The sequence below is a fragment of the Oncorhynchus mykiss genome, chromosome 9 (assembly GCF_013265735.2).
Source record: "Oncorhynchus mykiss isolate Arlee chromosome 9, USDA_OmykA_1.1, whole genome shotgun sequence".
Classification (NCBI taxonomy): Eukaryota; Metazoa; Chordata; class Actinopteri; order Salmoniformes; family Salmonidae; genus Oncorhynchus; species Oncorhynchus mykiss.
The window spans coordinates 48,570,509-48,584,787 of NC_048573.1; the positions used below are offsets into that span (position 1 = coordinate 48,570,509).

The 14,279-nt window shown below is 41.6% G+C and overlaps 3 protein-coding genes across 3 annotated transcripts in view; 1 reads left to right on the top strand and 2 right to left on the bottom strand.

The window, feature by feature from the left end:
* LOC110532264 (collagen alpha-1(XX) chain) overlaps positions 1 to 109 on the bottom strand; it is a 36,066-nt gene extending 35,957 nt beyond the window's left edge. Inside the window, exon 1 of the mRNA XM_036988201.1 lies at positions 1 to 109. This exon is cut by the window's left edge and continues 28 nt beyond it. The gene's annotated coding sequence lies outside the window, so the exon portion shown is untranslated.
* A 1,048-nt stretch (positions 110 to 1,157) lies between these two features.
* On the bottom strand, positions 1,158 to 10,656 carry slc35c2 (solute carrier family 35 member C2). Its single transcript, XM_021616002.2, has 10 exons — positions 10,434 to 10,656; positions 9,605 to 9,788; positions 9,325 to 9,475; positions 7,158 to 7,221; positions 5,546 to 5,618; positions 3,700 to 3,868; positions 3,419 to 3,502; positions 3,129 to 3,304; positions 2,811 to 2,940; positions 1,158 to 2,599 (listed from the first exon to the last, which is right to left on the bottom strand). The coding sequence occupies exons 2-10, from the start codon at positions 9,713 to 9,715 to the stop codon at positions 2,451 to 2,453; spliced, it is 1,107 nt and encodes a 368-aa protein (XP_021471677.1). The 5' UTR covers positions 9,716 to 9,788; positions 10,434 to 10,656; the 3' UTR covers positions 1,158 to 2,450.
* A 78-nt stretch (positions 10,657 to 10,734) lies between these two features.
* Positions 10,735 to 12,001, top strand: taf13 (TATA-box binding protein associated factor 13). Its single transcript, XM_036988202.1, has one exon. The coding sequence runs from the start codon at positions 11,015 to 11,017 to the stop codon at positions 11,387 to 11,389; it is 375 nt and encodes a 124-aa protein (XP_036844097.1). The 5' UTR covers positions 10,735 to 11,014; the 3' UTR covers positions 11,390 to 12,001.
* Positions 12,002 to 14,279: the final 2,278 nt, after the last annotated feature.

Genomic DNA, 14,279 nt, shown 5'->3' on the forward strand with positions numbered 1-14,279 from the left:
TCCTTCAGCGCGAGATGAGACTTTTGCATTCCAAAGGTGAGGATGTCAACAGGCAGAACTTCCGCTTGCACTGCTTTGCTCCCCCATCAAGCGCTATCTTCTAGAGTTGGGAATGAAATATGATAGCTCTACACTACAGGCAGCCCTCCTACACCCTAACATGGGCGTGGTGCACTGTTTCAGAGAAGTATAAATTACCAGGAGATCTGCCCTAACTTTCATGTTTGACTTAACATGCCTAGTCAGATTCTCTCCTCACTTAGCACATAAGAATCATCTTTAATAGAATATCAGCATTATTTAATTATTTGTTTCCTTTGAACTTAGTATACGTGCTGAAGCTGGGGTGCATGCGACCTCGGAGAAAATGTGGCAACTGGCAGGTTAGTACAGTACATGAAAGGCGAGAAAGTAATGTCAAAAACTGTTGCTTTCTGAATAAGACTGAATAAGGGTTCTTACACAAAATAAACATTTACTGGCCCAAAACCCAACACCCAATGAAAACAGTAAATGGCAAATGCAAAAGTGAATGTAAAAAGATAAAACGTTGTAAACATTAGGTAAACATTATCATTCATGGTCTACTCACTCTGGTTATAAACCCAATAGAGATGACAGTTTTACCACATGTCCATGTCAGTCAGAGATGGACTGGCCATAGGGTAGTTCAGACAACTGCCAGATGAGCTGGTCCATCTTTTGCTCTGTGGCTCTGTCTAAATTGGGGGTTTTGCACAGAATGAAAATTATTTGGCTAATAAAAAAAATTGGGCCGGTATGGGAGCCTCAAGGATAATAATGGTCCGTTGTTATAGAAATGCATGGGTCGATTTCTGATCCCAGTCCGTCCCTGTTGTCAGTGTTACCACATTTCCAAACTCAGTGACAGGTCCCATCTCTGTCTTCCCAGTGAATTGTGCTCACATGACCACAGGTTTTATAAGTTAAGTCAACTCAATCAGATTGATGAGAGGGAGCTCACTCTTCATGAAATGAGATTCCAAATGAGAAAATCTAATAGAGGAGGCTGAAGGCCTGGCAGTGCACATCATGTTAAATCTGATTATATGGTCGGCCAGCAGGTGAGGACCACATAACAGAGTACAGCTATTTGAAAGACCTCGGTGAAGAAATGATGCATACAGCTCTGAATAAATTGTGCAAATGTTTTATTTAAGAACATACAGTACATAGTAGCAGCAACAAAAGCTCTGTGCTTAACCAATTCAATATAAACAAATGACAACCTAATTGTTTAGAAATTGCTTTAACTCAAATAATCAAATTTAATTAGCATTTGACAATGTGGAGTCATGTGTAGCTCAGTTGGTAAAGCATGGCACTTGCAACAACAGGGTTGAGGGTTCAATTCCCACGGGGGACCAGTATGAAAAGGTAATGACAAATGTGTGCTCTCAACTGTAAGTCGCTATGGATAAGAGTGTCTGCTACATTACTAAAATGAAATATTTACACACTCGTCTCTAACATGGAGGGTTAGCATTTCAGAAAATTTTGTCCCTATGTCGGACGTAATTGAATACAAAATATCCACAGGGAAGTATTATCAACACGGCCTTTAGTACAGTGGTCTGTATATCAGTTTGTATTTCCTGTTTTAATTTTCAATACTGATGCAATTCGCACGTGACGAACACTTGCCCAATATGGCCGAGCCAAACCACACACCGAACGGCAAACAGCTATTGTTTACATATTGTGCAGCACGTGCAGTGAGTCAAGAGATTGAAAATACAAGCGACAGAACCTACTGGCACCGCAAAAAGTCAGGTAAACAACACTTTGCTGTGGATACCCTATCTCCACCTACCGCTAGAAGGACCAACAGCACGTACAAGCAGTAAAGTATGTGTAAATATAATTTTATTCAACATTTTGGCTTATAGAGAATATTGTTTATTTTTTTAGGGCGACTTTGGTCAGACTGACAATCATGGAGTAACCATGGTAACATTGATGTTTAGGCAAGTGGTCCCCCATTTCTAGAAACATTTATCATTATAATGGCACATATGGTTTGGTCATTTCACATTATAAGGTAAACACTTTTATTTCACATCACTGAAGGCCCTGAAAAGGCAACAGTAAATGCATTTGATAAAGTTTAGGGTGTCCGTCCGTGTAACTGTCGGTAATGCTCAGCGATTTTGGACAAATGCTGAAGAGAATGTTGTCTGTAGAGGAGGGTTGGAAGCCTTCCTTTCTGTTCCTCTGTGGCCTCTCTGAAGAAGGCCAAAAGCCAAAACACGTTGCAATAAATACACTTTTTTATTTAATTCCATTTGTCCTCCAAGTGTTCCAGAATCTCCTCTCAACCTCAGTTTGCTCCTCAACTCCTGCACTTTGGTTGGAAAGGGAGGTGGAGGCAGTGATCCCTTCTCTTTGCCTCTCTGGAACAAGACAGTGAGTCAGCCATCTTGTTTGATTCAGAGTAGAATCTCCTGCTCTTTATCATCATCATCATCATCATCATCAGCAGCTGTCTCCTCCCCCTCATCTTCCTTATGACATAATAGTGGTACTTCCAGGTCTTGGCTGTTTTTAACAGGCAGCTGTCTCAACGAGTGAATTTTACCTGGAGCACATTAGAAAAAGGACACCCAATTACTGGATATGATGGACAGCTTGGTGAAATACCTTTCCATTAGCCTCGGTACCTTCAGCAGCGCTGACTTGATTAACAAGTAATTACAACATACCTAATATACCGACTACACCAGGGATAGACTGACAACAATTTGCTTTCATTTTACCACCTACCACATATAGTAATGGTATGAACTTACTTTTGGAATAGTAGGTCTTCAGCCCCACATGCAGGGAGATGCCAGAAACACAGACAGCGAAACCCATCAAGTTGAGTCCACTCATCCTGTCCCCCATCAGGCCTGCTGCCAGCAGCAGAGTACACGCCTCCTAGTGGGGGCAAGGAGGGTACGTTAGGGGGAGATGAAAAACACACTTTGAATAAAGAGTGTAGGGGAGGTGAAACAAGGAGTGCTTGAGACAGCGGGAGAGATGGTGCAAAAGGAAGCAATTTCAAGTGAAGGAGCTGACGGGATACAGAGAGGGTAACTTGTGATATACTGTGTTATCCTCCTTACCTTAAAGATCCCTGCTATGGATAAAGTGAGACTGGAGGTCTTTGAGACTAGCAGGAACTCAGAGAAGCCCAGGCCAAAGGCCAGTGATCCGCCTATACTCAGCATGACCAGAGTGTAGAGCAGGGGAGAGAGCTCATTCACACGGAACAGCTTCTCTGAGGTACTTAGGCTCAGCCCTGCAGACAGAATCAGAAGTACTGACACACAGATAGAGGCACTTATGTCATGCCCAGACTGACAGGCATGGACTATCACAAACAGGTTAGAGAGAAGCATAGTAAAAGTCTAACCTTCGTTGAAGAGGAAGAGCGGGAAGAGGCCCATGAACATGAGCGGCTGTAGATGGTACATGGTGTCTATTGGGTTCTGGAGCCCTGTGGGAGTGGAATGTGGAAGAGTGGGGTTACTGGGCTGAATGCCTAATCAGGAAATAAAAGGACAAGTCCAAACAACAACACAATGACGCTCGGTAACTAGTCTCCCTAGGCAGAAGTGTTGCCTCCCACATTAACCATGTTCTGACATCCACTGTTTCCCGGTTTGGGATATCTGAGACTAGGTGTTTACTGACCCAGCTCTGCTTTCTGCATCAGGACCTGCGTGAGGGTCCACCGGATCCCGCCGATGAACGATGCCAGCAGTACCATGATGAAGCCCTTCAGGTTGAACTGGGTCGACTTGAAGGTGAACATGAACAGGCCGCTGGCTATCAGAAGGACCACCACGATCAGGTATGGGTTCTGTAAAAACAGAGTAACTTGGGGGTCAGAACAGAAGCCTTTCGTCCACATGCATACATTGTGCACTTCCTCATCTTCTCACATCATACACATCAAGGGCATGGAACCAGAGTACACAACCATAAATAAATATATATAAAATACACACACATTTCACAAACTGCATATACAGTTAGATACACCTGAAGGGAATGGAACGTCCTCCTATGCATGAAAAGTGAATCCATTCACTGAATCCTATAGCTCGTTAAAACATTGGAAAGTCAGTGTCTTGTTGGGAAGATTGCAACCGCAGAGACTTCAATTAGGCAAGTCTTGCCTTTGTAGTAATGAATGATCCAGATATTACACAGAGTGTAATTTGTGAGGGGGTGTGGTAAGAAAGCCTTCAATGAGAATGGCCTAACCATGTGAGCGGCTACGGTACACCTAAGTGTAAGGGATGGGCATCTTTCCCTTTCAAGACGATTCCATACGTATCTAACGTTCGATACATGGGCTCCCATACAATACAGGAACGATAGTCTACGTTTTAGTTGAAAACGATTCGGTTGGATTCGAGGAATGAACCGATGTGGTTCGATGTGATACAACGCACAAACATTTGTTGCATAAACACATTCATTTTCCATTCTAAATTAAAAATGGCTGCTGATGGAGCTCATGAGCTGTGACTCTTGAGCCAGATCTGTCTGAGCGTGTGTGTGGTGTAAATTATGTATATTTCTATGATGTATGTATGCACCTGAGCTGAGCCATAAGGGAAACTTTGATGCTTTACCCTGTATATCTAAAAATGACCATATACAGTGCCTTGAGAAACTATTCACACCCCTTGACTTTTTCCACATTTGGTTGTATTCCAGCCTGAATTTAAAATGGATTAAAGTTAAATGTTTTGTCACTGGCCTACACACAATACTCCATAATGTAAAAGTGCAATAATGTTTTTCTACATTTTTACAAATGAAAGAAAAATGAAAAGGTTGAAATGTCTTGAGTCAATAACAATTCAACCGCTTTGTAATGGCAAGCCTAAATACGTTCAGGAGTAAAAATGTGCTTAACAAGTCACATAATAAGTTGCATGGACTCACTCTGTGTGCAACACTAGTGCTTAACATGAATGACTACCTCATCTCTGTACCCCACACATACAGATAATTGTAAGGTCCCTCAGTCGAGCAGTGAATTTCAAAAAGATTCAACCAAGCCAACGGTGACTTTAAAACAGTTACATTTAATGGCTGTAATAGGAGAACTGAGGATGGATCAACAACATTGTAGTTACTCCACAATACTAATCTAATTGACAGAGTGAAAAGAAGGAAGCCTTATTTTGCATTTCAAACCTGTTCTACATTTAACATAAAAACAGAACATTGTACTTATTTTCTTCAAAGTTCAGCATCATTTTATTATAAAAGCCAGGATTTGATCGCCGATTTTGACAATGCACCATTTAAAAGTAATTTCCGATTGAACCGACATATGCAGCGTTTACTGTGAATGTGGTCTCTGCGAACACAGGAACACTGTCTTTCAAACATGTAGTACGAACAAAGAGTGAATTTTAAATGCAATTTTCTGTCATGCACCACCCATAAATACTACTGGATAAACAATGACCAAGAAGAAACAGCAACAGTTAACCTATCTCAAGTGAAATTGACTTACCGGATGCTCTAGTTTAAAAACCAATGAGAAGAAGAGGATGAAGAGCACTGCAGAAGACTTGGTCATTGTGTACCTGGAGGAAACATACAAAGACATTCTAATGCCATTCAGAACATTGATGATCAAAGTTAGGTAGATACATACAGTGCCTTCAGGAAGTATTCATAACCCTTGATTTATTCTACATTTTGTGTTACAGCCCAAATTCAAAAATGTATTCAATAAAACAGCTCACCAATCTACACACAATAACACATAATGACAAAGAGAAAATATGTTTTAAGACATTTTTCAAAATGTATTGAAAATTAGATACAAAAATCTCATTTACATAAGTATTCATAACCCTGAGTCAATACATGTTAGAACCACCTTTGGCAGCGAATACAGCTGTGAGTTTTTCTGGGTATGTTTCTAGGAGCTTTGCACACCTGGATTGTACATTATTTGCATATTATTATTTTTAGAATTCTTCAAGCTCTGTCAAGTTGGTTGTTGATCATTGCTAAACAGACATTTTCAAGTCTTGCCATAAATGTTCAAGTCGATTTAAGTCAAAACTGTAACTAGGCCACTCAGGAACATTCAATGTCATATTAGTAAGTAACTCCAGTGTATATTTGGCCATGTGTTTTAGGTTATTGTCTTGCTGAAAGGTGAATTTGTCTTCCAGTGTCTGGTGGAAAGCAGACTGTCAGGTTTTCCTCCAGGATTTTGCCTGTGCTTAGCTCTATTCCGTTTACTTTTATCCTAAACAACTTCATAGTTCTTGGCGATGACAAGCATACCCATAGCATGATGTAGCCACCACCATGCTTGAAAATATGAAGAGATGTACTCAGTAATGTGTTGTGTTTGCCCAAAATATAATGCTTTGTATTCAGGACATATAGTTCATTTCTTTGCATTACTTCTTTACACTCTGTCAATTAGGTTAGTATTGTGGAGTAACTACAATGTTGTTCAACTCTGTTTTAAAGTCACTATTGGCCTCATGGTGAAATCCCTGAGGGGTTTCCTTCCTCTCCAGCAACTGAGTTAGGAAGGACATTGTTTCTATTTAGTGACTGGGTGGATTGACCCACCATGCTCAAAGGGATATTCAATGTCTATTTTTGTTGCTCTTCCAATCTCCCAATGTGTACTTTTTGCGAGGCATTAGAAGACATCCCTGATCTTTGTGGTTGAATCTGAGTTTGAAATTCACTGCTCTACTGAGGGACCTTACAGATAATTGTGTGTGTGGGGTACAGAGATGAGGTAGTCATTAAAAAAAGTATGTTAAACCCTATTATTGCACATTAAAGTCCATTAAATGTATTATGTGACTTGTTAAGCACATTTTTACTCCTGAACGTATTTAGGCTTGCCATAACAAAGGGGTTGAATACTTATTGACTCAAGACATTTTTTATTAATTTTAAACATTCCTAAAAACATAATTCCACTGTGACATTATGGGGAATTGTGTGTACTGTAGACCAATGACACAAAAATCTAAATGTATTCCATTTTAGATTCAAGCTGAAACAAAATGCAGAAAAAGTAAAGGGGTGTGAATAGTTTCTGAAGGCACTGTAGTAAACACACACACACACACACACACACTTACAAGCTGATGGTGATGAAGAGGAAGCTCCAATTGGAGAGTCCAATGTCCAGCGCTGTTGCAATGGCTGAAAGAGACAACTTTTTAGGACTGTTGATCATATCATGGCATTATTCCTACTAACAAAGGGTTTCTTTCTTACTGACAGGAAGGTGAATGCCTTATGAGATTAGTTCAACTGTTGTACCCCATCAGAGGGGTGTAATATACTGTACAACAATATAAATGCAACATGTAAAGTGTTGGTCACCTTGTTTCATGAGCTGAAATAAAAATTCCCAGAAATGTTCCACATGCACAAAATATTATTTCGAGCCCAAATTTGTTTACATCCCAGTGTACATTTCTCCTTTGCCAAGATAATTATTCCACCTGCCAGGTGTGGCATATCAAGAAGCTGATTAAACAGCATGATCATTACACAGGTGCACCTTGTGCTGTGGACAATAAAAGACCACTCTAAAATGTGCAGTTTTGTGACACAACACAATGCCACAGATGTCTCAAGTTTTGAGGAAGCATACAATTGGCATGCTGTGACTGCAGGAATGTCCACCTGAGCTGGTTGCCAGATAACTCAATCATACTTTCTCTACGATAAGCCGCCTCCAACATCATTTTAGAGAATTTGGCAGTACGTCCAACCAGCCTCACAACCGCAGACCAAGTGTCACCACACCAGCCCAGGACCTTCACATCCGGCTTCCTCACCCATGGGATCGTCTGCAACCAGCCACCCGGACAGCTGATGAAAATGAGGAGTATTTTTGTCTGTAATAAAGCCCTTTTGTGGGGAAAAACTCATTCTGATTGGCCCTCCAAGGCCCACCCATGCCTGCACCCCTGCCCAGTCATGTGAAATCCATAGATTAGGGCCTAGTTAATTTATTTCAATTGACTGATTTCCTTATATGAACTGTAACTCAATAAAATCTTCTAAATTGTTCCATGTTTCTTCAGTGTACAAAGCAGGATCAATTAGATAGTCAGCCAACTTTAATTAGCAACCAGAAATAACTTGCTTTTCTGGTTCATTATGAAATCTAAACTTAGATATGCATTTTGGTTGTTGAGTCGATTAGACCATGCACATTTTCAGCGCATCTATATTTAGGCAAGTTAGATGGCTAACTCATTGATCCTGCTTTGTAGTATACCCCTCAAAACCCCAAATACAGTTTATGGTTGTTTTACACCTTTGTTTGTATCCACTACAAGGCCATGGTGCTTACCTATGGAACAGCAAGAGGAACTGCCCCTCCCTACCTTTAGGCTCAAACCCTACACCTGAACCCGAGCACTCCGTTCTGCCACCTCAGGTCTCTTGGCCCTCCCACCCCGTTCTGCCACCTCAGGTCTCTTGGCCCTCCCACCCCTACTGGATGGCAGCTGACCATCCATGATATCAACATTATAGTTTTAACCAGGTTTTCAGGCTATACCGTTTTTGTTTACAATTACTCCCGCTCAGCCCAGTCCAAGCTCTTCTCTGTCCTGGCACCCAATGGTGGAACCAGCTTCCCCTGAAGCTAAGACAGCAGAGTCCCTGCCCATCTTCCAAAAACATCTGAAACCCTACCTCTTCAAACAGTTTCTTAAATAATCCTCCTCCTCACCTCGACCCCCCCCCCCCCCCCCCCCCCCACACAAAAAAAATAAGGAAAAAGAACTGAACCAGCACTTGTACTACTTGACTTACTTTCTATGCCTGTGCTATGTGGTTGTCCCACTTAGCTGTCTTAAGATGAATGCACTAACTGTAAGTCCCTCTGGAGAAGAGCATCTGCAAAATGACTCAAATGTAAACAAACACTGTATAGGCTGAAAACACGGTTAAAACTATAATTCTGATCTCATGGATGGTCAGTCCTTCCATCCATAGCTCTGTCTATGAATTTGAGAGTGGATACATTTCTCCAACCCCATCCCTCAGCTATTTACCAAATAGGTGGCAGGTGTGACCACTGTTACAGTTTCAACTGCAGATTGCCCCTTTAAGGTGTATTTAAGTAGTTCCAGCCAAGATTAGTAGAGAGAAAAGTAGAAAGTGGTATCTTATCACACAGACGGACTATGCCTTTTATTATGCAGACTGAAGTCCATGTTGATTATATTGTGTCACATACAACTCAAACTGTTTGGCATACATTCCTCTAATATATGCACTCACCGACTGGGGCAACCTTTGTGAGGTAGTCTGTCCAGTTCAACATGACCCGAGGCTTCCCTGTCCAGCATTGCATGGCCGAGCGGGTCAGGGTAGAGAGACAGAATATTATGGTGAGGTGGAGCAGCGTCATGAACAGTGGGTAGTGGAAGCCCTGAGAGAAAGAGGGAAAGGGGTGGGAACAGTGACAGTGAGTTAAACTACATGGCACTGCATGCAAAGCAAACATACCAAGTACACAATGTTATGTCGCATGGGGAGTGTGAGCCAGCCTCAGACTGACCTTCATCAGCCACTTGTTATAAAAGGTGATGCCGATGGAGAAGACATAGTAAACGAGGACCAGGCCCACAGTGCGGACAGCCCGGCATAGGAACTGGACAGGGCAAGCCATGGTGCTGCTTCACCCTTCCCCACAGGAACTACTGCAGAGGCACCGTCTTCAAACAGGAACAATGTGCTGAAAGCTGGGAAGGGAGAGAAGAGGGAAGAGCGAGAAAGATGGGATAAGTTGACAATATAATCAAAGACAAAATATCTGATATAATTTGCTGCTGCCTGAGCATGTGACTGCGTTGAGGAATCTGTTTGACCAGTCTTATTAGTGAGTAATGAGCATACTCCCAGCTGTATGTTAGCACTGACGCAGCGTGTTGTGGGGATACTGTACATGAACATGCAGATTTTTTTCATAATTAACATTGTAGCTATAATCTCAGATAAGCCTATGTTGCCAAGCTAAATAGATGCATTGCTGCTGCTGATGAAGGCACTGGAAAACATAAACCTGAGCCATATGGCATGGCTAACAAAGCACAAAATATGAACGGGCAGGCCACTGAGGTAGACAGTGGATAACTTGTTAGCTGAACCAGATATCTTATGAAATTTTAAAACTCTAGCTACTGTCTGGCTGAACTCACCTGCTGACGAACAGCGGCGAAAGCAGGTAAACTAGCTAGCTAACTAACGTTAACTAAACAAAGTGTGACCGGTCCTGTTAACTGCTATACAAAGCTGCGTCTAAATACCGTAACGTTGGCTAGCTAGCTTAGCTATCAAGCGATGCATATAAACACATGGCTGTACAGAGTAATTGAACATTGTTTTACCTTCCAAATTACAGTAACGTTACTTTGTTGTTGCCAGTTAGTCCACTCTACACACGGGCCATGGCATCGATTCATCAGTACAACCCGCAGGCTCTACGTGGACTGAGCACAGCCAGACAAGCGATGCACTTGATTTTGCTTCCCCGACGCGCGTCGGTGCTTGGTGAAATGTAGACCTTGGTCCAATGCAATGGATCACTCTGCCTACCCGGTCGGATGGCTGACCTGAATCAAGTGCGCCCGAATTCAGCACTGCAGCTAGGTGGGAGTATTTTTGTTTTTCCAAGCAAAACAACGTAGCCTGTTGCTGTAGCTACTTCCGGCAACTACAGTGAAGAAGAAATGGACCGTTTGGTTGAGGAGTTGTTGTCGTGACCCTCTTGTTTTTGTAATTGATATAAAGTCAAAAAGCCGCCACAACGCAACAAAAAAATAACCGGTCAGGGCTTCAATTGCATCTAACCTGCACGGTTTGCGAAATATCGTTGGACACACTGGGCTTTGTAACTAGCTAGATATTCCCATAGCCAGCTAGCGTTAGCTACAATTGCTAGCTCTAGTACACCTTTGGGTCTGTGAGGATGGCGGAGGAGGAAGACGAAGCTGGTTTTGACGAGGATTTGGATGATGGGGCGGTTGGAGCCGATGGGAACCACGGCAAAAGGAAAAGGCTGTTCTCTAAAGAACTTCGGTGTATGATGTATGGATTTGGAGATGACCAGAATCCCTACACCGAGTCGGTGGACATCCTGGAGGACCTTGTGATTGAGTTCGTCACGGAGATGACACACAAAGCCATGTCCATCGGACGCCAGGGCCGTGTCCAGGTGGAGGACATTGTTTTCCTTATCCGGAAAGATCCAAGGAAGTTTGCCCGAGTGAAAGACCTCTTGACGATGAACGAGGAGCTGAAGAGAGCCCGCAAGGCCTTTGATGAAGCGAACTATGGCTCTTAGGGCCTTTGATAGAGGGATTTGGCCTTCACTGCAAATACACACCTTCTTTCCCTTTTTTAAACTTTTCTTTCACATTATCCAAGCTGTTTATTCTGCTTTGATCATTGGACATGTTTTTTTTAATGATTTAAAGTTGTTGCAGATGTGAACATAGAGATAGTGTTCATTGACCACCAACTTGTGACTAAAGATATGTTTGTGCTCATGTGAAATGCTTATGCCTTCTACAGACATCTTTCTATTTTTATTTAACTAGGCAAGTCAGTTAATAAATTCTTATTTACAATGACGGCCTAGGACTAGGGGCAGAATGACTGATTTTTTTACCTTGTCAGCATGGATTCGATCAAGCAACCTTTAGGTTACTGGCCCAATGCTCTATCCACAAGGCTACCTGCCGCCCCATTAACATACACACATCTAATACTAGAAAGTAGTTGTATTTATCGTATACTGTGCTGTATCCACAGAAGGACATCACATTGCAGTATCAATCATTAGGTCCTGTTAGGAAATGTCTCTTAGGTGAGAATTGTTGTCCTGTTTATCAGTAAGGATAGTGACACAATGGTGGAATGGACATTTCTGAATAAAGTAACTCCCAATCCTTGACACTTTCATCCATCCTTTACTGTGAGATTCAAATGAGACTTTCTATATTAATCCATGGATGGGTTCTCTTTCCTGAAATGTTTCACTTTCGCGACACTTGCAATAACATCTACTAAACAAATATATGTGACCAATACAATTTGATATGATTTCTACACCTTGAGACAATGGATATAGCTTAAAAACTTGAATAAAATGTTTTGTTTAATTTGTGCAAATGAATGCACAACTTCTGTAGATGGACCTTATTGTGCATGGAATAAAACCCTTTGAATTTTACTTTAATTATTTCCGCAGGACTAAGGGCTCGGACACCTAGGGCTCAGACACATAGGGTTTGCTAGCCGAGAGTACTTAGCACATCTGAACCTAATTTGCGAACCGAGTGTGCACTGAATTTACATGTGAAATGTTGGCAGTGGCAGCCATTACAGTGGGTGGTCCTTAAAACACAGCGCGCTGAACGATCGGCAGATGAACGCTGGATCTAAATTAGATGTGATGTGTGCGAGCCTTAAAGGTACATTTCAACATTTTACAACATCATAATCATCTCCAGCACCAACCCAACATCAACATATGGAAAAATGGTGCGTTTCAATGTTTTATATTAAAAAAGAGGAGGAAAGTAAATATTCATACTCATACTCATCACATATAGTTGAAGTCAGAAGTTTACATACATTTCAGGCAAAGACATTTAAACTCAGTTTCACAATTCCTGACATTTAATCCTAGTAAAAATTCCCCGTCTTAGGTCAGTTAGGATCACCACTTTATTTTAATAACGTGAAATGTCAGAATAATAGTAGAGTGATTTATTTCAGCTTTCATTTCTTTCATCACATTCCCAGTGGGTCAGAAGTTTACATACACTCAATTAGTATTTGGTAGCATTGCCTTTAAATTGTTTAACTTTGCTCAAACGTTTTGGGTAGCCTTCCACAAGCTTCCCACAATAAATTGGGTGAATTTTGGCCCATTCCTCCTGACAGAGCTGGTGTAACTGAGTCATGTTTGATGGCCTCCTTGCTCGCTCACACTTTTTCAGTTCAGCTCACATATTTTCTATAGGGTTGAGGTCAGGGCTTTGTGATGGCCACTCCAATACCTTGACTTTGTTGTCCTTAAGCCATTTTGCTTCAACTTTGGAAGTATTCTTGGGGTCATTGTCCATTTGGAAGACCTATTTGCAACCAAGCTTTAACTTCCTGACTGATGTCTTGAGATGTTGCTTCAATATATCCACATAATTTTCCGTTCTCATGATGCCATCTATTTTGTGAAATGCACCAGTCCCTCCTGCAGCAAAGCACCCACACAACATGATGCTGCCACCCCCGTGCTTCACGGTTGGGATGGTGTTCTTCGGCTAACAAGCCTCCCCTTTTTCCTCCAAACATAACGATGGTCATTATGGCCAAACAGTTCTATTTTTGTTTCATCAGACCAGAGGACCTTTCTACAAAAAGTAGGATCTTTGTCCCCATGTGCAGTTGCAAACCATAGTCTGGCTTTTTTATGGCGGGTTTTGGAGCAGTGTCGATATAGGACTCATTTTACTGTGGATATAGATGATTTTGTACCTGTTTCCTCCAGCATCTTCACAAGGTCCTTTGCTGTTATTCTGGGATTGATTTGCACTTTTCGCACCAAAGTACGTTCATCTCTAGGAGACAGAATGCCTTCCTGAGCGGTATGACGGCTGCGTGGTCCCATGGTGTTTATACTTGCGTACTATTGTTTACCTATGGAATAGCATACATAGAGGTAAGTATCAACCAGACTTGTGGAGGTTTACAATTTTTTTCTGAGGTCTTGGCTGATTTCTTTTGATTTTCCCATGATGTCAAGCAAAGAGGCAGAGTTTGAAGGTCGGCCTTGAAATACATCCACAGGTACACTTCCAATTGACTCAAATGATGTCAATTAGCCTATCAGAATCTTCTAAAGCCATGACATCATTTTCTGTAATTTTCCATACACTTAGTGTATGTAAACTTCTGACCCACTGGAATTGTGATACAGTGAATTATAAGTTAAATAATCTGTCTGTAAACAATTGTTGGAAAAATGACTTGTGTCATGCACAAAGCAGATGTCCTAACCGACTTGCCAGAACTATAGTTTGTTAACAATACATTTGTGAAGTGGTTGAAAAATGAGTTTTAATAACTCCAACCTAAGTGTATGTAAACTTCCGACTTCAACTGTAGGTGTCCTTTGGTTGAATATGTGTTTGAAATGTACTACTAAACAGATAATTGTGTGTGTGAGG

What these genes read in the sequence shown, in the direction of transcription:
- slc35c2 (XM_021616002.2), bottom strand. Translation starts at nt 9,715, where the DNA reads ATGGCTTGCCCTGTCCAGTTCCTATGCCGGGCTGTCCGCACTGTGGGC. An exon ending in CACAAAGGTTGCCCCAGTCG is followed by an intron (nt 7,222 to 9,324) that starts GTGAGTGCATAT and finishes TGTCTCTTTCAG; the next exon opens with CCATTGCAACAGCGCTGGAC. An exon ending in GAAGACCTACTATTCCAAAA is followed by an intron (nt 2,600 to 2,810) that starts GTAAGTTCATAC and finishes AATGTGCTCCAG; the next exon opens with GTAAAATTCACTCGTTGAGA.
- taf13 (XM_036988202.1), top strand. Translation starts at nt 11,015, where the DNA reads ATGGCGGAGGAGGAAGACGAAGCTGGTTTTGACGAGGATTTGGATGAT.